The sequence below is a fragment of the Coenobita brevimanus genome, chromosome 6 (assembly GCF_032717465.1).
Source record: "Coenobita brevimanus isolate Jiangsu-jjx chromosome 6, ASM3271746v2, whole genome shotgun sequence".
Taxonomy (NCBI): domain Eukaryota; kingdom Metazoa; phylum Arthropoda; class Malacostraca; order Decapoda; family Coenobitidae; genus Coenobita; species Coenobita brevimanus.
In genome coordinates, this window is record NC_136959.1 from 53,377,292 (window position 1) to 53,399,798 (window position 22,507).

Below are 22,507 nucleotides of genomic sequence, written 5' to 3' on the forward strand. Positions count from 1 at the left end.
CCAGGGATGAGTGAGGCTGGCCACTCTTATCTTAAATGTCGGGACCAACTGCCTAGCCCCGGGCTCCTACGCTCCTCGTGGGGCAATGTAGGATTGGATGATAGATAGATAGATAGTTTTGCTTCAGATGTTGCTGTAAAACTGCTTTGGTTGATCAGTACTTCTATTTATAACGTTTTCTTCAAACTGTCTTCGAGTTTCTCTCCATATCCTTTGAATAATCATTCCTTGCCTGCTTGTAGTTGTTATATGCTCTCTCGCTATTGTGTCGTCTATATCTGATCCATAGCAAATCTCTTTTCTCTTTTGCCATTTTACAATCAGATTTAAACCAGTTCTTTGTCCATATTTCTGTTTCTTTGTGCTGTGGAACATACGGTATTTCTGTATTCCTGTTTCGTACTCACAAAATTGTGTATAAACAGTATAACATTTATTTCTTGTCCTCTTAGCTCACTTTTCCCAATCTGTTTCCTTAAAGTACTTCTTTAGATTATGATAGTTGCTGCTTTTGTAGTTTAGCCTCTTTTGGTAATTTTCATTACATTATATTATATGCTATCCCAAAATTGTAATCTAATACTGCATGGTAGCTTGTGCCAAATGGGGAGTGATAGATCATATTGTCAATTTCATTTTCTTGCATAGTAAATATGAGATCAAATAATGAATGCATTTCTGGTCCTCTTTTCCTGGTGTTTTCCTTTATGTATTGTGCTGGGTAAAACTCTGGTATAAGATCCAGGGGCTTTTGATTACAACAGCTTTCATGGCTTCTTACATCAAGAGTATTCCAGTTTATATTGGTGTTGAAATCTGTTAGCATAATTCTCTCAGATTTTTCTTCCATTCTCTATAGTATGGTCCGTAAACTCTGAAGTTTCTTTTCTTCCAGGTCTTCATATTCACCTCTATCCCATGTGTTTGTTTTGGGTGGCATATATAAATTTGCCACAATTATTTTCTGTTCAGACATACTACTTTGATTAATTCTGCTTTTGGGGGTGCTTCTAGTTCAGTGTTGTTAACTTGGAGTCTTTTCTTTGTCAAACTTATAACTCCTGCTCTTTTTCTCAAGTTCCTGTCTCTATGCCAAATATTGTATTCATCAAAGTTTAAGGAGCCGTTGGATATCATAGTCTTTTATCTCTGATAATTTGGATACCATTCCATCTACATTGGAGTACAACTTAGTCATATTGTTCACATACTGTATTTGACATTAGTTGAGTCTGCTACACTACTTTTATTTACAGTCCCTGCAAAAAGTATGAGGAATATCTGTGGGCCATGGCCGGTTTTGGTGTCTTCAGAATTCTGAAGTTTACCAGCCAACCGACAGCTCATATTTCACTAAATTGGTGCTTGGCAACTCTGTCAGATACATATCAACACCACCCACACAATATCCCTCCAGTGCCACACAGGTAGTGCCCGAGAGAGGGGGGTATTTGGCTGTGCTGAATAAGAATTCCCTCAGTTTCTTTCCCTTCCATTATTCGTCATGGTGCTACCCACCCATGTTGTAGAATGGGGCCTAAGAACCTTACCTAGCAAGAAAAGGCAGTGATTCTTGCCCTGAAGGATGCAAACATGCCTGTCAAGGAAATTTGTCAGCATACAGGGAAAGGCAAGACAGTCATTTACAGCCTAATTTCTAAGGCAATGGATTTCCCCCCAAATGAGATTCCACCTCGTAAACCTGTTCCTGGGTGTCCCAGAAAGACAACAGCAACAACTGACAAGCTTATCAAGAGACAAGTACTGAAAAATCCACAAATCACTGCAAAACAATTGAAGCGTGCCTTCCTTGACATCCTTGGAAGTGTTGCTGAGCGCACCGTTCAGCATTGCTGCCATAAAGAACTGATGCTGCATCTTTGTTCCCCGACCTGCAAGCCTCTTCTGACTGGCAGAATGCATGCTGCTTGTCTCAGTTTTGCAAGGAAATATAGAGATTTAACTCATGAAGACTGAAGAAGGGTCTTATGGAGCGATGAGTCGGCTTTCCAGTGTGGTGCACGGAGGCATGGCAAGCTGAGATGTTCGTCACACATGAATCCCCTTGACCCCCAGTATGTGCAACTGACTGTCAAACACCCCCCTCAGTCATGATTTGGGACTGCTTCAGTGGAGAGAAAGGGCGTGGAGGATTGTATGTTCTACCCAAGAATGTCACGCTGACTGGAGATTGTGTCAGTGATGTCTTGCAAAGCCATATGTTGATTTTTTTTTTTATATCCATGACTGCAACTTCTTTATACAAGACAGTGCACCATGCCACAAGACAAAGAAGGTCATGAAATGGATGGCAGACAAGCAGGTGAACGTTCTTGAGTGGCCTGGGAACCCTCCAGATCTGAATCCCATCGAGGAGCTGTGGTCTCGCATGAAGCTGAAACTTCAAGAAAAGGACACCTTTTCAATTCCACGCCTTGTTGAAGCTATCAAGGACATCTGGGTGCATGAAATTGGCCTGGATTACTGCAGAACACTTGCTGACTCCATGCCTCGATGCATACAAGAGGTTTTGAAGGCACGTGGTGGCCATACAACACACTAAAATAAAGAAAATGAAAGCCATTTGTTGTTTTTTTGGCAATTCCATATACCTGTACTTTTTGTGGGTATTGTAGTCCCTGCTGTTTATGTGCCATTTTCTTACTTGTAACCTTACTACTTCGTAAAGAAAAATTTACTTCTCTCCCTATCTGATCTATCATCATTCTTTCTTTTTGCTTTTTTCACTCTTTTCCATTAATAATCCCCATTCCTCTTGAGTTAGGCACCTTTTTATCCAAACATCTGTAAATTGCTCAGATTCCTTAAGTTTATTAGGTTTTTTATTACTTCTTCGACAGTGATTACACTTTGGAAGGTTACTTTCAGGGCTCTTGACTTATTTCTCTCATATTTCCCTAGTCTTTTAAATTCCTCTACATCTTTCTTGCAGATTTCCTCTGGTACTGCCTTCAGTATTGTCATTATATTTACCCTTTGCATTTTGTCTCCAATGGTTCTGCTCCCTATTTCTTCTTCATCTTTACCAGTGATGACTACAGATTTGTTAATCCTTGCAGTTTCCTTTATCAGCCTTGGGTTGTTTCTAATGATGTCTTCCACATCTCTTGTCATGTTTTGCTTCAGCCGTGCATTTTAGATCATGTCTTGGTTTGGCCACTTCTGCTCGTGTATTTTGTGCTTCCTCTGTGTAACTTTTCATAACTTCATACACCTATGTTATCTTCATATCAGTGTCTCTGCTATGTTCTGTCAGACTACCTGCTTGTCTAATTTTGTCTCTGTCATTACTATACTCCTTCAAAATTCTCTCATGGATGACTACTGTACAGTATTTCCCATTTTGCTCATTTCCTTTTTCAGAATGTTTACCTCAGCTTGTAGCTGACCAGTTATTGCACCCTTTCTGTTTGATTCCTTTACTAATTCCTCATTTTTTTACTTTTGTTGAAACAGTTCCATCCTTCTTTCATCCAGTTCCAGTGTGAAAGTTTCCTCCAGCTTATTCACTTTCCCTGATAATTTATTAAGTGTATCCAGTTCCACCAGGTCTGTGTAGTCATCATTCTGTTTTCTACCATGTCCCTTCCTCATACTTAGAGGCACATCGCTGAGGAATGCCATCTTACAGAAAAGTAATTTATACTTACAGTCTGGCATCTGCCTGCTATCGTTGTGATTCACCTGCACCCGTCTGAGCTACTCAGCGAATTCCTTAGTGCTCTGATTAATTGAGAAATACTTTCTTTGGACTTCACTTTTTGACTTTTACTTGCTCTTACTGAGTTTGATTCATTTTTTTCAATACACTGTGCTACGACTGCAGCGGAGCAGAGCAGAGCGCATCAATGCATGTCTGCCCTCTTCCAAGTTCATACTTGTGTGTGTGTGTGTGTGTGTGTAAAATAATTATCATCATCATCATCATCATCAATTTATTAGTAATCTGGCAGCCTCCTGTCTAAAAACACACAAGTAGGGGAAAAATCTTTTGAAGAACTAGTGCTTAAAAGTACCAGTGCTCAGGCAGATGTTAGTCTAACCAGAATAGATGATGTGGAATGGCACTGATTCATACTGCTATGCTGTGGATATTATATACAGTGATTCAGCAATATGATGGAAGCTGTGATGTGTAATGATGCTTCATGAACCCAAGTATACATCTAAACCCAATTTAGCATACGTAATATGTATAGTACAGGATATCATTGTATATTGCATAATTTATATGATTTATATTCATTGTATACTGCAGTGTATAACCAACATTACTAATATAATACAATAATATTACCATAATACTTTTATATAACTACTGTTCTGTTACCACTATAATACTAAACTGCTGTAATAAGTAATACATTAATGCCATAATACAAGGTAATATTTCAGTAGTTGATGGTGTTCCTGAATTTACAGTGTTTACTAGCAGGTGTATAATATTAGCACATTCGTACAACCCAGAGTAACTTTATTGCCAGTTTGATGTTAATACAGTATTAGAACACGTCATACACTGCTTCATATAATACACTGAACAACTCAATAATGTAGAGAATATCCATTTTATATATCATCCTCATTATATCATATTGATTGTGTAAGACAATATGGATGCATCTCACAATTACTAAGTACATTTTGATTAATGATTTGTGTGTGTGTGTGTGTAATTCACCGGGTCGGTCAGGATCACTTGATGGTCATGATTGTCAGCTTTCACCCTCCCAGAAGGGAGCTGAGAGCTCATATAGTCCGATCTAAGGGCAAGGCTGTGACCTTCACACACGCACACACCCGTCCCCTTGCTCAAGGGGGACAGTAACCACCCACTTCATCAGTGAAACTTTTTGCAACCTGAGCGAGGCGCGAACTCCCGCCTACCAGATGGCAAGCGAGAACGCTACCACTGCGCCAGCGAGTGTGTGTGTGTGTGTGTGTGTGTGTGTGTGTGTTTGTATGTACCTAAGGGGCCTTTTCTCTTCCAGTTCATGTACTTTGAAATCAAAGAGCTTGACTTTAGAAGGTGAGTTTGGTTGCTGAAGTATGTCCTTTTTATCCTTATATGTGTATGCATGTACAGTAGTTTGGTTCATAATGCTTGAATGCTTCATTTTTCCACAGCTACATTGAGTTGTCCATGGATGAGAAGAATGTCCGCAGTCAAAATTTCCTCAATATCCTTGAGTACATCTCCACTAACCCGGCCGGCACTGACCTTGTCTGGTCTTGGGTCAGGTGAGGAGTGTGCAGAATTCATGGTAAATTTTGAGCTTCAGTCTGCAGAGTGCCAGATTCATGTTCAGTATAGCTTGGAATCACAATAACAACAACCCATGGAGACATGAAACATGCTTTTTTCAGTTCAACTTTCAAATCATTGAACTTGATTCCTTTGTCTTCCACATACACTGATGCCCTTGCGCCCTCATACTGTATATACTCTAAACACCATTGAAAAGTTACCTCATTTATTTTCAAAGCTTTCCATTTTCCTTGTCTGTCTACTGTCATTTGTTTTTTCCAGGTTCATCAAGGCAGCATAGAACTTCTTTCCTTTCCCTAAATATGAACAATGATCCCTCAGTTATTCCACTCGCAGTCAGCCAACCTGTGGATTAACCAGTCATCTAACCTTAGACCATTGCTTTATTGGTCATAGTCAGTTATTAGACACCTGAGAAATAGATCTGCCTCTGTCTTTGATCATTTTTTTTTTCATTGTGGAATTTTTTTTAAAATTAGAAATAATTACTGCCTTTTTTTTTTTTTTTATATACACAAGGTGAAGCGAAAATAAAGGATATAGTACTCAGTATGCAGCAGAAATTAAAGAGCTTGAAGAGTAAAGAAAAGCATTATGAGAATATTTTGTCATTCTTGTCTGCCAAAACTTAGTTCATGGCAAATACTGTTTATAATGTTTTTTAGAAGCAAAATTTCATGAGCTTTCCAATATTGATTTAGTATTTTTTTAAACAGCAAACTTCTCTTTAAAAAATAGAAAACAAAAAAGAAAAGAAAGAAAGAAAAGTAAAATGATAACAGATTTAACAGTGCATGACCACTGAGCCAACAACTTCTGCTCTCGCTCCATGGAGAAGTAGAGTTGCTGATTGTTGAACTTTGTGTCACTTACTGCATATTCCACAGTGATGAAAAGAATATGAAGCATATTACTTGAAAACATTCCTTCTAGAACAATTTATGTAAATTTGATGTGAAACTTGTATCATTTAAAACAATGAACCATGAAAATATTTGCTGCACCACCTGTGTCAGACTGTGCAAAAAGGATGAAACATTCTGATTGGCTTCTGTGAGAAAATGGGACAATCAAATATTGTTTATGTGGCATATTTTCTGCAGTTACCAACCTTCCCATATCCACAGTGGCCCACTTGTAACTTCATATTCACAACAGTACTCTTAGTAATTGCATTTTGTATGTCGTGCCCTCTCAAGTTAGATGGCATTGAGTGAAACCTTGCATTGCATTACCATATTACTGCTCTTCTGGTATCTTACCAGTTCATCATGCCTTTCCCTCTCTGTAGGACCAACTGGGAATGGCTGGTTGATCGGTACACACTGAATGACCGCTACCTAGGTCAGCTCATCCCTAACATCAGTCGCTACTTTGCCACCCCAGAGAAGCTTGCTGAGGTAAATAGAATGGCATTATTGATCTTGATAATTTATATGTTTTCATTCTTGCACAGCTTTTTAGAAAATGTGGTACAGTATAGCTGTATTTGGTGATACAATATATAAAGGGGTTACTTCAAGTACGGTACAGTAATTCTCCATTTATCTGCCATATTTCAGCCAAGGCCCTGTTGGATAATGCATTTTTTTGCATAACATATTGCTTCCCCCAACTCCTCTACAGGGGATATGACCCCTGTAAAACCTTATACAGCCCTCCCTTGTTATTGACAGGGATTATATTGCTTAGATAGCTCTCAGTACCAGTTGTCCAATAGTCGCCTTTACACATTCATCATATAATTTGTACACAACCACTCATATCTTATGTTAATGCAATTTTAAAGATTAAAAATGCTTTTCTTGTTGTAGGGGCTTTAGCACCAGCCAATCAAGGTGGTACTCCTAAGGGGAATGGAAATGCTTGTGATAAGGAGAGCTGGTGCTCCCATTTCACTAGCTACTGGACCATTCCCTCTTTACTGACTTTTCAGTGTGACATTTACATGGACCATCATACTCTTCCAAGGACTTTCCTCTAACTATCTCTTGCACTACTCTACGTGCGCTTCACATATCACACAACAGATCCCACTACGTACAGGGAATGATGCCAGCAAGGGCATGAGGCTGGAAAATTTCTAGGTAGCGGATCTATTGTTGGGAGGTGTGACAAGGGCTCCACCAGCACAGATCTTGGTGCCGGGATGGGATGGGGTTCAACTTGTGCTAGAGGGTGCAGGACCTTGTGATTCCCAGGCTGCTGCTTCTGCCAAATAGAGAGGGGCTCAAACCTGGGAATAGCACCCCAGGAGACTGCACTCTACAATAGCGGGGCAGTTACAGTGCCAGGGTGGGCTTGGAGGGTAACCCTGTAACTGTCCTGGCAGGGTGTCCCGAGGCCACTGCCACAGCCACTGGTCATGGCTGGTGGGCTACGGGCCCCAGATCCCATGCCTAGGCTTGGGACTGTGTGAGTGGGTCGGGCCTGTGGTATGTTTTTCCCCATTACCGGGTATTTATTCTTATCAGATTATGACTAGAAAGAAAGATCTTCTAAGCAAGCCTGAGGAAACTAAATCACCCAAGGGGATCAGAGTGGCATCATGGAATGTGGGAAGTTTGAGGGGTAGAGCAGGGGAAGTAGTTGAAGCATTTAATTGGGGGTGGGTGGATGTGGGATGTGTTCAGGAAGTCAGGTATAGAGGAGGATCAGCCAGAATGATTGCCAGGAGGGATACACAGGGTAGGGCAGAAGGATATGGTGGTGTTGGTTGGGGAGAAATGGGTGGAATATGTCATGTGGTGAGAGTCAGTGGTAGGATAATAGTAGTGAAAATTTTGTCTGGTTGAATTATGTTTGCATCTATATCGGCGTATGCTCCACAGGCAGGCTTGGATGAGGTAGAGAAGGATAGATTCTGGGATGACCTAATACGTGCAATAAGAGGTATGAGGGATGATGAGATTGTAGTTTTGGGAGGGGACTTAAATGGTCATGTAGGTGAAGCAGCTCAAGGATATGCAGGAGTACATGGGGGATGTGCATATGGTACAAGAAATGAGGAAGGGGAGAAGATACTTGAGTTTGGAGAGGCAAAGAACATGGTTGTGTGCAACACACATTTCAGGAAATGAGAGAGTCGGTTGATTACATATGAGTCTTGGGGAAATAGCAGCCAGATAGACTATTTCATGGCCAGGAGGGCTGATAAGAGGTTAGTGAAGGGTGATAAAGTTATAGGGAGCAAGGAATGTGTGCTGCAACACAAGTTATTGATATGTGACATGGTGCTTAAGGAGCGGGTGATGAAAGAGAGGACTTGTGCAATTAGGAGGGAAATATGGAAGTTGAAAAACCAGGCAGTAAGGGATGCCTTGTATAGCAAGATGAATGGACCGGTAGCTGAACAGGGAGACATTGATTGAAGTGTTAAAGAACAGGACAGAGCCCTCCAGAACAACCTCTTGAAAGTTACTGATTCAGTGTGTGGATGGACAAGGGGCCCCCTAAGACATAAAGTCCTGTTACTTGGTGGTGGGATGAGTAGAAGCTGCAGTTAAGGAGAAAAGAAAGCTTTTCCGGGAGTGGAGAAAGGGTGACAGCTGAGAGGAATACTTGGCTGCCAAGCATAGGGCTAGAAGAGAGGTGTACAGGGAAAAGTCTGAATCGCAGAGACTTTTACTTGAAAACATAAACAGTGGGGAAAGAAAGAATATGATATTTAAGTTGGCAGATAAGATAAAGAGGGAGAATAGGGATATCTTAGTGAGCAGTGTGTGAAGAATGATGAAGGAAAGGTAGTGGTGAGCAGTGGGGATATTAAAGACGCCTGGGGAGAGCACTACAACCGGTTGTTGAATGAGTTTGACTGGGACAGGGAAGATTTAGAGCCAGCAGATCCAGTGTTTGGCCCTTGGTCTTTGATTGACGCAGCTGCTGTGAGCAGGGTAATAGGTGGGATGCAGGTGGGGAAAGCAGGTGTGTCTGGGTTGACTGCTGAAATGTTGAAAGCCTCAGGAGATATTGGAGTGGGGTTAGTCACTGATTTGATAAATATGATTATATATGGGCGTGTTGTCCCAAATGATTGGCTGAGGAGTGTAATTGAAAGTGTGAACAAGGGGAAGGGTGATACCCTGGAAAGAGGAAATTATAGAGGCTTAAAGCTTTTGGACCAGATATTGAAGGTAATGAAGAGAGTTCTAGAAGGTATGATTAGAGAAAGAGTGAATACTGATGAGATTTCAGTTTGGGTTTATGCCAGGCAAAGGGACCACTGAGACCATATTCATTGCTTGACAGCATCAGAAAAATGGGAAAGAAAAGGGAACTGTTCTTTGTTTTTGTTGATTTGGAGAAGACCTTTGACAGAGTCCTTAGAGAGGTGGTGAAGTGGGCAATGAGAAAGCTTGGGTTCGAGGAGTGGCTGGTTAGGGTGGTTGTGGCCATGTATGTGGGTGCTTGCACCCAGGTAAAGGTGAATGGAGTTTTGAGTGATGAGTTATCTGTGAATGTTGGTATACATCAGGGGTCAGTTTTAAGCCCTTTGTTGTTTATTATGGTACTTGAAGCCCTCTCACTTGACTTCAGAAGTGGACTCCTGTGGGAGGTGTTATATTCTGATGATTTGGTGTTGACTGCAGAGAATGAAAGTAAGACGGAGGAAAGATTTAGGAAATGGAGAGATAGTATGGGGGACAAGGGCTTACGAGTAAATGCAGATAAAACAAAAGTGATGGTATCTAGGGCTGGGGGCAGCACTGTCAAAGAAGAAGGGGGAGTGGCCATGTGCAGTTTGCCACAAGGGCATGGGAAGTAATTCCATCTAGTGAAGTGTTTGTGATAAGTTGGCACATAAGAGATGTAGTGGTATTAGAGGTAGACTGTGAAGTAACGCTAATTTCATATGTGTGGTGTGTCGGAGAGAGCATGTGGAGATTGCTAGGCATGAAAGAATTAAACTTTCTGGTGAGTCTCTTGAGTGTGTGGAAGAGATTTTTTTTTATTTGGGAGACATGTTATGTGCTGGAAGTGGGGCTGGAGCTAGCTCTGTGGCTATAGTGAGGAGTGGTTGGAAGAAGTTCAGGAAGCTTTTGCCTCTCCTGACATTCAGAGGGCCCTCCCACCATGCTAAGGGATCTTTGTAAGCGGCATGTGTTAAGAGTGTAATGCTGTATAGTAGTGAGACTTGGGCAGTAAAGGAAGAGGGTATTCACAGGCTCAGACATACAGAAATGGTAATGATTAGATGGATGTCCCCTCCCAGGCCTCGCACTTCCTGAGTGGGAGGCCTGGGAGGGGACTAGGTTTACGATGGAAGAGTTGAGAGGTAGGATGGGACTGGAGTGTATTGGTGGTGTGATCAGGAGGGTTATGGTTTGGGCATGTAGAGAGGATGAGGGATGATAACTGGGTGCAGAAAGTGAAAAGTGTTAATGTTGGGGGTAGGGTAGCAAGAGGTAGACAGAAGATGACCTGGGATGAGGTCATAGAGTGTGACCTCAGGGATAAGGGACTAAACAGGGAAACTGCCAGAGATCGAGCAGCATGGGGAGCTGCCACTAGGTGACGAAGGCCAACACACACAAACACGTTGAAACCTTCAAAAACGAAACAAAATAAAATGAACATGATCCATCATAGGCCTGAAATCATGTTTAGTTACAGACACTAAGAATATTGTTTTTTATTAAAAGTCAGAGTGAGATGCATTGATGGAAATGGGCAGAGCTGAAAGAGGCAGCTATCCATGGAAGTTACCATATGTAACAAAGGAGATAGGCTGGCACTGCCTGTGTGCATTTTTTTATAAATATTTTATTATTTTCCATAGAAGGAGCTACAGGAACAGAAAATGTTTTGTTATTTTGTAAAAATGAGAGTGAAATGCACAGATGTCTATGAGTAGAACCGAAAGCAGGTGACTAGCTATATAAGTTACATAACGCAAAGGAAATATGCCGATGCAGACTTCATTTATATTTATGTGAACATTATGCTATTTTCCACAGAAAGAGCTACAGGCACTAATAGTATTTTGTTATTTAATAAAAGTGAGAGTGAGATGTGTATGTCAGTACAGTTGATAGCAGGTGACTAGCTGCATAAGTTATGTAACACAAAGAAGACAGATTGGCTCTGCCTGGGTGCATATTTTTGTAAATATTGTATTATTTATTTATAATATTTGTGGTAGGTGGGGGCGCTTATCATCCACTCGCTCAGTGTAATGCTGCCTTATGGTCTCTACATAGAGTGACAAGCCAAATGGTGTCCTGTAACCCAGGAAACCATTGACTATGCTGGGTGGTAACCATATAACCAAATTATGGCATCTGGTGATTTAGTGGGTAATTAGGGCATTCCAATTGGATTGAGCCTGTGCAGGTTTATATCCAAGGGATGGTTGGGGTTTGATGCCCACGGAATGCCACTCAGGGATGAGTGAGGCTGGTCACTGTCATCTTAAATGTCAGGACCAACATGCCCAACACTGGGCTTCTACGCTTCTCACGGGACAACGCAGAATTAGATGATGAATGAATGAATGAATATTATTTTCCACAGAAGAAGCTACAGGCATGCATACACATGTCAGTACAAGGGCAAGGAACTTAAGCCCCTGCTAAAGGCTCTGGTACTGCAACAAAGGCCTCAAACCCCATAACGAACTTAACATAAACCAACACTGGACGGCTGACTGTTGTGACTGAGGTGGAATTGGCAGTAGCCTTTGTTTTGGTGGGCATTGTCAGTGGCGCGTTGGTGGCAGGGATGTTGTGGAGAGTGGCGGGCAGTTAACAAAATTCGGTTGCCATGCATGCTGTCAGTTAATGCTGTAAAAAACAGATATTGGTTTAATTCAGCCAGATTTTTCGCTGTATTGGATAATGAAATATGTCAGATAATGCAGCAAAGGATCAATAGGGGGTTACTGAATGTATGATCTGTTTTTAACCCCCTCAGTACAATACTGTACTTTTGTTTTTATTCATGCTCCTGCCAGATGGTTTTATTGAGGGTAGGAAAGACTTCTAATGGTGACAAGGTTGATGAAGGCTGTATCCAGTTCCTCCAGTTTGAAACCTGTCCTAAGATGAATTAAAACCATGTTGAGGTAGCACAAATATTTTCTGAAAATACATCAGTAGACTGAAGGGGTTAATATAGTAATGAACATTATTGGTACATTAGTACAGTTGTCCTTCCTATAATGCGACTAATATGGACAGACAACACGGAGCGTAATACTTTTCCATGTTATACATTCCTTATGTTTCCATTATAAAGGGCTAGCCTGGACTGGACACATCTCAAAGTTGCCCTTTTCACCCCAGGTCCCACCCAAACCCTCCCAGAAACAGCCTACTGACATTCACTCAGGTACTCATACACAGGTAGTTATTAAAAATAGATAAGAAAGGTTCCTAGACATTAATAAAAGAAAGTTTAGGTCACCTACCTGACTGGCTCTGCCATCAACAATGCTGGTAACAATGTTCTGTACCAAGGGAATAGCAACCTCAAACGTGGGCACGAGGGAGGAGACCACCACAAAACAATGGAGGAGGCCTTCATTTGCCCAATGGGGGTACACATGGATGTGATGTCATGCGACCAGTCATAGTGCACTGCTCGCCTGACATCATCATGTGCAACATTTGACTTTCGGCGGGCCTCTGAGCTCCAACGCCTGACAACTTACCACAGTATATCTGTTCGTGACCACAGTATATATTTTTTTGACCACACTATAGGTGACCACATAAGTACAAATCTGTGTTATACGATACCACATCATATGAGGGTTGACTATACTGTATTTAAAGAGATTGAAATTGATGATGTGTTTTCTCTTGTTTTTCATCAAAGTTTAGTATAATGCTGTACTAGTATTATCAAGTTGACAAAACAGCTGCTGCATTATAATAGATTTTTGTATGTTGTTGGTATTATCACCTAGTACTGTATTTATCACATGATGTATTTCCTCTTATTCATGTATGAATGCTTGACAACTATCCTTTCTTTAGTTAGTTCACTTGATGTAGTACAACTTACAGGAAAATGTACTGAGTGACATGGTAATGGAGTGCCACCTACAGAGTGAGGGGCAGGAAGAGGCAAACAGAGATCAAAATGGAAAGATGTAGCATATGTTTGCATTGGTGGGACAAAACAACACTACTGTAAATAGAGTAGCTTGGAGAGAGATGGGGAGTTCTTTTCTAGCAGTGAACTATCTTGAGATGATGATACGCAGCATAAAAAGATGTCCTGTAGTGTCGAAAATGTAGGAGCATGGTGTGGGTTGTCCTAAAGAAATTGTTATTAAAAGGTTAATATCTTGACCTTTTGTACTTTACAGATGGAGGAATTCTTTGCACAATATCCTGATGCTGGAGCTGGAGAACTGAACAGAGAGCAGGCGTTGGAGACAGTCCAGTTCAATATCCGCTGGGTTGAAACCTATACACCCACCATCCTTGACTGGCTTAATTCACAGTCAGATTAATTCAGCGTATGTTTGGAATTGTCATTCCAAAACATCCATTGAATTGAGATGATTATTATCCATCATCCATCAGTCAGCTTATGATCACTGCAGCCATCTGGCTTACTTTTTTTTTCTTTTTCCCCTGCAGTGATCCTCATGGCATATTACTTTTACTACATATTACTCCAAAGATATGGTTTTATTTATATGTGAGTTCAGGTTGGCTGCTCATTATTATTCTTTATTATCTTTTTCAGTGAGAGAGATGTAAAAGTAATGAAATAGAGGTTTTGTACTTAGTGGATCAAGCTGTGTGTTTTAAACTGCAAAGTATTAGTTTGCATTGTACTTTCAAGGAATGTTTAAACATTTTTATTACTCTTGTTAATATATCACAAGTGTTTCTCCATAACTTGTATTTTATTTAAGTCTTAAGACAGATACTGTGCATAGGGCTAGAAAAGAGGTTTACAGGGCAAAGTCTGAATCACAGAGACTTTTACTTGATAACCTAAATCGAGTGGAAAGGAAGAATATGATATTTAAAGAGGAAAATCAGAATAGGGATATCATAGGTGTGCAGTGTGTGAAGAATAAAGAAGGAAGGGTAGTGGTGAACAGTGGGGATGTTAAAGATGCGTGGAGAGAGAATTACAGCCTGTTGTTGAATGGGGAGTTTGACTGGGATAGGGAAGGTTTGGAGCCAGCAGATCAAGTGTTTGTCCCTTGGCCTGTGAGCGGGTCAGTATGCAGGATGCAGGTGGGGAAGGCAGCATGTGTGTCTGGGTCGACTGCTGAAATGTTGAAAGCCTCAGGAGATATAGGAGCGAGGTTAGTCAGTGACCTGGTAAATACAGTTATATATTAGTGTGCTGTCCCAGGTGATTGACTGAAGAGTGTAATTGTAAATGTGTACAAGGGGAAGGGTGATATCGTGGAAGTAGGATATTATAGAGGCATAATACTTTTAGACCAGATAAAGAAGGTGATGGAGAGAGTTCTAGGAGGTATGATTGGGGGTGCTTACCATCCACTCACTTGATGTAGTGCTGCTTTGGGTGTCTGCCCTTTCCTCTCTTCCATCCTTCCTCTTCTGTCTTTTTTTTCCCTTCATTCTTTCCTCTTCCTTCTGCCAATGGGCAACTCTACACTGAGTGACAAGCCAAATGGTTTCCTTTACACCAGGAAACCATTTACAGTGGAGTCTCTTTTATCTGAAAATCATGGGACTTTCAAAGTTTCGTTTAATCAATTTTTTCGGATAAAAGATACTGTAATAATATGTAGGACACAAGGGAACAGTATTGTACACACCCATCAGCCATTTCTGGCTACGTCTAGCTCACCACCACCACCAGCACCCCAAAAGCCACTCAGCCATCACCAAAACACTTAATACACTGTAGTAACTACGTATGTAACTGTGCTTTTGTAACTGTAATAGAAACTGTTAACTTAAATAGATCTTCACTCAAATAAACTAAAATAAACCTTCACCAAAACAATTACGTCATTCACTATAAGCAATTAGAACAAATAAAGTCTTAAACGCTCACTCCAGTGACTAGCAGAGCAACTGTAAACTAACGCTAATGGCGTGAAACAAGCCTGCTGTGTTTGAATTTTCGAATAGATTTCAGATTTTTGCAGTTAATCAAAATGAGAACGTTTTAGTAAAACTTATGGTTAATGGCATATTACGGTTAAAAGAATTTCGGATAAAAGAGACTCCACTGTGCTATGCTGGGTGGTAACCATATAACCAAATTATGGTGCCTGGTGGTTTAGTGGGTAATTAAGGTGCTCCAGTCGGATTGAGCCTGTGTAGGTTTATATCCAAGAGGTGGTTGGGGTTTATTGCTCATGCAATGCCACTCAGGGATGATTGAAGTTTGTCATTTTCATCTTAAATATCAGGACCAACTTGCCTAGCCCCGGGTTCCTACGCTCCTTGTGGGGCGACATAGGGTTAGATGATGGATGGATGATTAAAGAGAGAATGAATATTGATGAGATGCAGTTTGGGTTTATGCCAGGCAAAAGGACCATTGATGCCATATTCATTGTTCGACAGCTTCAGGAAAAATGTACAGTTGAGTCGTCTAATCCATAGCAACATGGTTCTGGACCACTACTGTGCTTTAGAAATTTTGTGGTTTATAAAGAGCATAACATATGGGAAAAACTACTTATGGTTCTGGCCTCTTGGCGAAGTTGCCACATATCACCCTACCTACACCCAACCTATCACCAGCAAACACTAGCACACACTCAAATAATTATTCAGTGCATGTATTACAGGGAATAAAGAATATCAAACATCAAATAAACAATAGTAAAGGGTTTTGCCTGACTCCGACCGACAGCAATGCTTAAGTGGAAGGGTTGGGGGTTCCTAGGCTAGAGGCAAACTAGGGCCTCTCAGCATGAGACGAGTTTGGTGGTGCCTGATGCTGCCATTGCCTTAGCCCCGCTTCTTCCTCCTCAGCCTCCCTCAGGAACCCCTCAAAGTCCACTGCAGAGATAACTGAAGCAGTGCTGTCGTCATTCTTGCCTTTTTCTCTCCATTATTGATGCGACGAATAACATCCATTTTGTGGTCACATTTAAGTGGTGGCTTTTTTTTTCTGTCCCTTTTGTGACGAAGTCTTAGGCCAGTTGGGGTCTGGCATCATATTACGCTAGAAGGGCAAGTAAGGGAACAAAAAAAAAAGGCCAGGTAATCCTCAGAATCCATGCTCTTGGCCACTCTCGCAGCAGGTGGTGCAGGAATAAACAGTGGAGGGAAGTAGTGAGCGCACTTGCCGCCAAGGGAAGGGTTATGATTGGCTTCTTTTTGCTTGTCATGCTTGCCTGCAAATGGCTGATGGCTGCGGTTTGCGGCACAGACATGCGCCATGGAAATCTCAACGGAAATGCATCACTTTGGTGCTGAAAGTCCTCGCTCTAAGCATACTGTATAACGGTGGTTTTGGCTACTTTGGGTTCTAAGCAGGAACCATGCCATGGATTAGAGAACCGTGGCTTACGAACATGCGTTTTATGCAACTCAATTGTATAGGAAAGAAAAGGGACCTGTACTTTGTTTTTGTTGATTTGGAGAAGGCCTTTGACAGAGTCCCTAGAGATGTGGTGAAATGGGCAATGAGAAAGCTTGGGATTGAGGAGTGGCTGGTTATGGCCATGTACAGTATGTGGGTGCTCACACCCAGGTAAGGGTGAATGGAGTTTTAAGTGATGAGTTTTCTGTGAATGTTGTTGTACACCAGGAGTCAGTTTTGAGCCCCTTGATGTTTGTCATGATACTTGAAGTCCTCTCACATGACTTCAGAAATGGACTCCCATTGGGTATGTTATATGCTGATGATTTGGTGTTGATTGCAGAAAATGAAAGGGAGGCAGTGGAAAGATTTAGGAAGTGGAGAGATAGTATGGGGCACAAGGGCTTAAGAGTAAATGCAGATAAAACAAAAATGATGGTATAAAGGGCTGGAGGTGGTACTGTCAAAGATGAGGGAGAGTGGCCGTGCACGATTTGCTACAAGAGCGTGGGAAGTAATTCCATCTTGTGCAGTGTCTGTGATAAGTGGGTGCATAAGAGATGTAATGATGTTAGAGGTAGACTGCAAGATAATGCTGATTTCATGTGTGTGGTGTGTTGTGGAAAGGAGGTGGGATTGTCAGAAGTGAAAGGATTGAACTTGCTGGTGAGTCTCTTGAGTGTGTGGAAGAGTTTTGTTATCAGGGAGACATGTTATGTGTTGGAGGTAGGGCTGAAGCTAGCTCTGTGGCTAGAGTGAGGAGAGGTTGAAAGAAGTTCAGGGAGCTGTTACCTCTCCTGACACTGAGAGAGCAGTCTCTCTGTATTAAGGGATCTTTGTAGGCGGCATGTGTTAGGAGTGTAATGTTGTATGGTAATGAGACCTGGACAGTAAAGGATGAGGATATTCGCAGGCTCAGATGTACAGAAATGAATGAATTAGGTGGATGTGCATTGTGTCCCTGAGTGCGAGGCCTGGGGGAGGAGGCTAAGTTTACGATGGAAATGTTGAGGGGTAGGATGGAACTGGAGTGTATTGGTGTTGTGATGAGGAGGGGTAGACTGAGATGGTTTGGGCATGTGGAGAGGATGGGAGATGATAATTGGGTGCAGAAAGTGAGAAGTGAAAATGTTGGGGATAGGGTTGCGAGAGGTAGACCGAAAAAGACCTGGGACGAGGTCATTGAGTGTGACCTCAGGGATAAGGGACTGAATAGAGAAGCTGCTATTAGGCAACCAAGGCCTGTGCATGAAAGCATGTTGGAGCCTTCAATAATGAACGAACGATGGTAACATGAATTTAGGTGGAGGGTAGCAACCCTTTCCACACATCAAAATATTTATCATCCACTGAAAGAAGGATAGTTGACCATAGCAGGGATACAAAGCCATAACCTCCATAGATCTTGCTCATTATTTTATTAGTATCCTAGGGATCTAGCAGGCACTTTTGGAGAAAGACTTTGCACTTTGCTTTCTCACTCTCATTACACAACTGTTGCAGTGGAAGTGAGGGATTCATATATGAACAGCTTCTTGGTTAAAGACAGGAGCTGCTCACTTTAAGGCATGAATATAATACGAGCATAAACTCTTCTGTCTCTCTTGCACTGTGAGGGGGCGCGGTAGCACAGTGGTAGCGCGCTGGACTCGTAATCGGGGGATTGCGAGTTCGAGCCTCGCCCGGGCTGCCGTGCCGGGAGCGGTAGCTCCTCCTGTAACCCTAGCGGGGTTATATAGTCCAATACAGGGCTTAGCTCGGGGGAACTCCATTTCTCCCATTTTTTTCTCTTGCACTGTTTCTCAGTTTCACATGCCCCCTCAGTCACTGTGTGCCAAACCTGATATTCACACTTCTGTGATGGTATACAGTATTCCACTTGCTGCAAAACTCTCATTTTTGTTCTGTGCTGTCCTGTGTTCATTTTTAACTGCTGCTGTCATCCACGAACAACTGTGTGAATTTGTGTTATTGGCATTCATTTAGCAGGCTTTTGTCAGAAACCATCAGGCAGAAAGGAGTAGACTGTAGCACCAGTTGAGCAGGGCAGTACTACCAAGGTGGATGGAAAGCTGATGATAGGGAGAGCTGGAGCTCCCGTTTCATCAGCCCTCAGGGCTAGTTCTTGACCATCCCCTTTTACTGAACTTTTTCAGTGTTTCAGTAACACAGAGAGTATGCCAGCATGCTCTCCAATACAAGTTTCTCTAACTGTCAACACCAGTCTACTTGCACAGTACACACTACCCTTCCTTTTCAAAATTTTAAAAAATGGCACAGAATAACCAGGCCTCGAAGTCCGTGGGGGGGGGGGACCATAAATGCCCCCATCCACCCCTATCCTGGTGATGACTCAGTGAGATGCCTGGAACCACTGTCTGACTCACTTCTTCATTTCTGCAACGTTTGTGGCCTTTCCTCTAACTTTCTGTCTGTCGAACACCACTTGTCCTCCTCTGAACCTCACCTTCTCTTCCTGACAGGACTCCTGTCTGAAGCAACTGACAGCAAACCCTTTTCTGTTTCCTCCTATTTTCTCTATACTCATTTAAAGCCAAAGGTGGCTGTTGTGTGTATGTATGAAACGACTTATCTTGCTCTCGTGTTCCTGAACTTGGTTCTTCTGAATTCTCTGCTCTCTGGCTTCCGCTTTCCTGTCATTCTCGGACTAAATATATCTGCGCTGTTAACTTATCTACTCATTCTACTGACTATGAAATACTCTTTGACTATCTTACTTCTATGATGGAACACATTCTTTTCTGTCCAACTCTCTAATGCAAGAGTTAACCGTGACTCCTTCTTCCAAAAGTATTATTTAGTTTCCAGTTGGACAGTACGGTAGGTCACTGAATGGGGACCACTGAGCTCTATAGCATGCAGAGGCTTTCTCATGGGTAGCACCTCGTAATTTATGTAGCCGCCGCCAGGGCGGCGCTGGAGTAGCGGCAGCCATGTTACACCACGCCTGATGCCCGCATTTTTGTACTGAGCTGCTCCGTGGGTTTTTGAAAGCAGCAGATGATCCCGGAAGATACAGTGCCATGGTCCACTGTGCAGCTTACAGGTACAAAAATGGGCACCGGAATTCATCAAAGAGAGATGGCGTTACATTTTCACAAGTAAAAAATATATCATTGTCCCCTGGGGTGGGGCGGGAAGATTCTTCCCCAGTGTCCCTGCATGAATGAGGCCACTAAAAGGGGCCCATTTATCTTCAGTCTTTCTCTCCATGTCCTCATCTCTTCTGTTCACACTCTTTTGTAGATATATCCATGTTTCTTCCGGCCTTTATCAATTTGGACATTCGGTTTCATGACATGGTAAGTCAAAGGACTTCCCACATCATTTCAACACCATTACTTCGACGGAAAACAGCCTCAACATCACTATCATTTCAACGTTAATATCACATTATCTTTTCCTTTTCTGCCATTACCTTTCTCTGCCTTAGTGCCGTAAAGGTGTTCCGCACTGCAGCAACCTATGGCGTTGTTTTATACTCATTAGCTAAATATACCATAACATTCTTTGAACTAGGCAGAAAAAAAAAATCATAATGCTTTTGTATTATAAGCGACGAGTGTATCTTTATTTATAACCACTGCTTAGTGAAAGTATTTGAATTTGAATTTGATTGCCAGTGTTCCAATATGGCGGCCAAAATCACACGCTCGCGGCGGAGATAGCCTCTGCATACTACAGAGCTCAGTGGTAGGGACCTCCATTTGCTGAATAATCTTTGGAGATGGCACTGGATTTCGTCACATGGTCATGGTGAAATATAGGCAAGTAAGGATTTAGCCTACTGTTCAGTAAAATTTCAAAATATCTTATATCGGTTCATACATACAACTCGTGGTAAAGATATTATTTAAAGCAGTAGAAGCACCTTACGAAGTCAGTTCTTCAACTTGATAGTCTGTTATGTTTTTCTGATTATTTTTGGGGTGGTAAATAAACGTTTCATGGCGAAATTTATTTCCCCCGTTGTTTTTAGCCAAGGATAATAGACACAATACTTTGTGTATAGTCCTTGTTTTTTAGCAATGTACCGCTGGTCAACTCGTTTGATTTGTCAAGCATATGGCGGAACGGGAGGAAGGGACTGTTCTAACGTAAGTGTCTAACTAAGCCTAACCTCATCAAGCTTAACTGTACCTAATGATTTACTCCTAACCTAGCATCCAGTTGGGAAGTTGGAAAACAAAATTCAACTTTCAGTTCGTTGAGTAGAGTTCTTCCATTACGCCTCAAACAAATAACAAACAGTGGGTATGGTTTAATGAACGTGATGATAAAAACAGTGCGAAATTGTTCAGCAGGAAAAGGTAAAATTACGTCCCCGTCCCACACTGCCACAGGCTCCAACAGCAGTCGTTCAATATAGGAAGGACGTTGCCCAGTGAGTTGTTCTTCCTATGGTCAGCCTTTCGGTGTACAGTACACAAGATCAGCTCAGGCGTAGTAAATAAACAATGGCTTCTTTAAGTTCGCTGTCTTTATTTTCCAAAGAATTACACTTAATGCCTGTCAACTTCGCTTCACTGTTTTCACAAGTACCGGAGCCATACAATTTCACCAACCGCACTGACACTGAACTATACTCAAACTGAACTGAAATGAAACTGACTGCCCATTTTTTTTTTTTTTTAATGGCTTTTCAGAAGCTCTCATCTTACATGTCAGGACCAACTTGCTTAAACCCGGGTTTCTACGCTCCTCCTCATGGGGCGACATAGGATTGGATGATGGATGGATGGAGGGAATTATGGCTTTATGGCCATCGCCCCCTGTGTGGGGCATTAAGCCAGAGAGGAATTGGAACGCAAGTCACCACCAAGTTCAAGCAGCGCACATGACGGCCAATCTAGGGGGCCAAGCGGGGTGGGAGCATGAAGTAAAACGCTCGTAGATCGGCTAGCTAGACGTAGCCTACCTCCTCCCCCCTGACAATCAGAATGGGTGGAATTCCCTCACCCAGGTCGGCCGCCAGGAGCAGATCGTGGAGGTTGGAGTATAGGTTTTGGCTCCGAGCCGATAGACCGGGTGTGAACGGCAAGTGTCAGGAGGCGATGGTAGAAAGATACTTCTAGCGACTGCCCAAGGCTGTTACACCTCCATAAATAGCCGTCCCTACCTCGAAGGGCACACACATCACAAAGCCAGTCAGGAGACAGGGCGTGTGTGCTGGGCAATCCCCAGGTCCTGTCCTCCCCGCTTACTATTTTTTAATCAGCCCATACACCACTGACCGGGCTAATGTATGGCTCGGCCTGCACTATAGGTGCAGGGAATCTGTAAACGAACGAACGAACGAACCTCGAAGGGCCAACAGTTACCAACTCGGAGACATCCAAAACATCCAGAGTTTTCTTATATTACATAACACTAAATTATTTACCACACAGTCTGAGATAAAGTTACACAACTTAACAAGCAGGCACATAAATAAAGCATTATAGAGAAAAAGAGCACAAAAATTAATGTCTATCTATCTATCTATTGCCAGACACCTCAATCCCGTTCGGGGTGGCCACAAAAAAATCGCCTCCACGTCGCCCTGTCCCTCGCCATTTCACTGCCCTGCTCCCAACTCACACCCCCCTCTCTCATATACCTCTCCACCCCATCCCTCCATCTCATCCTCGGCCTCCCCCTCTCTCTCCCCCCCCTCCACCTCACTCACATACACTCTCTTCATCAGTCTTTCACCCTCCATCCTCTCCACAT

The 22,507-nt window shown here is 42.3% G+C and overlaps 1 protein-coding gene across 1 annotated transcript in view; it reads left to right on the forward strand.

The window, feature by feature from the left end:
- Positions 1 to 14,136, forward strand: part of LOC145399708 (glutamyl aminopeptidase-like) — a 254,613-nt gene extending 240,477 nt beyond the window's left edge. Inside the window, exons 18-20 of the mRNA XM_080272257.1 lie at positions 5,149 to 5,262; positions 6,582 to 6,690; positions 13,605 to 14,136. Of these exons, the coding sequence (XP_080128383.1) occupies positions 5,149 to 5,262; positions 6,582 to 6,690; positions 13,605 to 13,751 (370 nt within the window). The 3' untranslated portion in view covers positions 13,752 to 14,136. The remainder of the gene's footprint in view (positions 1 to 5,148; positions 5,263 to 6,581; positions 6,691 to 13,604) is intronic.
- Positions 14,137 to 22,507: the final 8,371 nt, after the last annotated feature.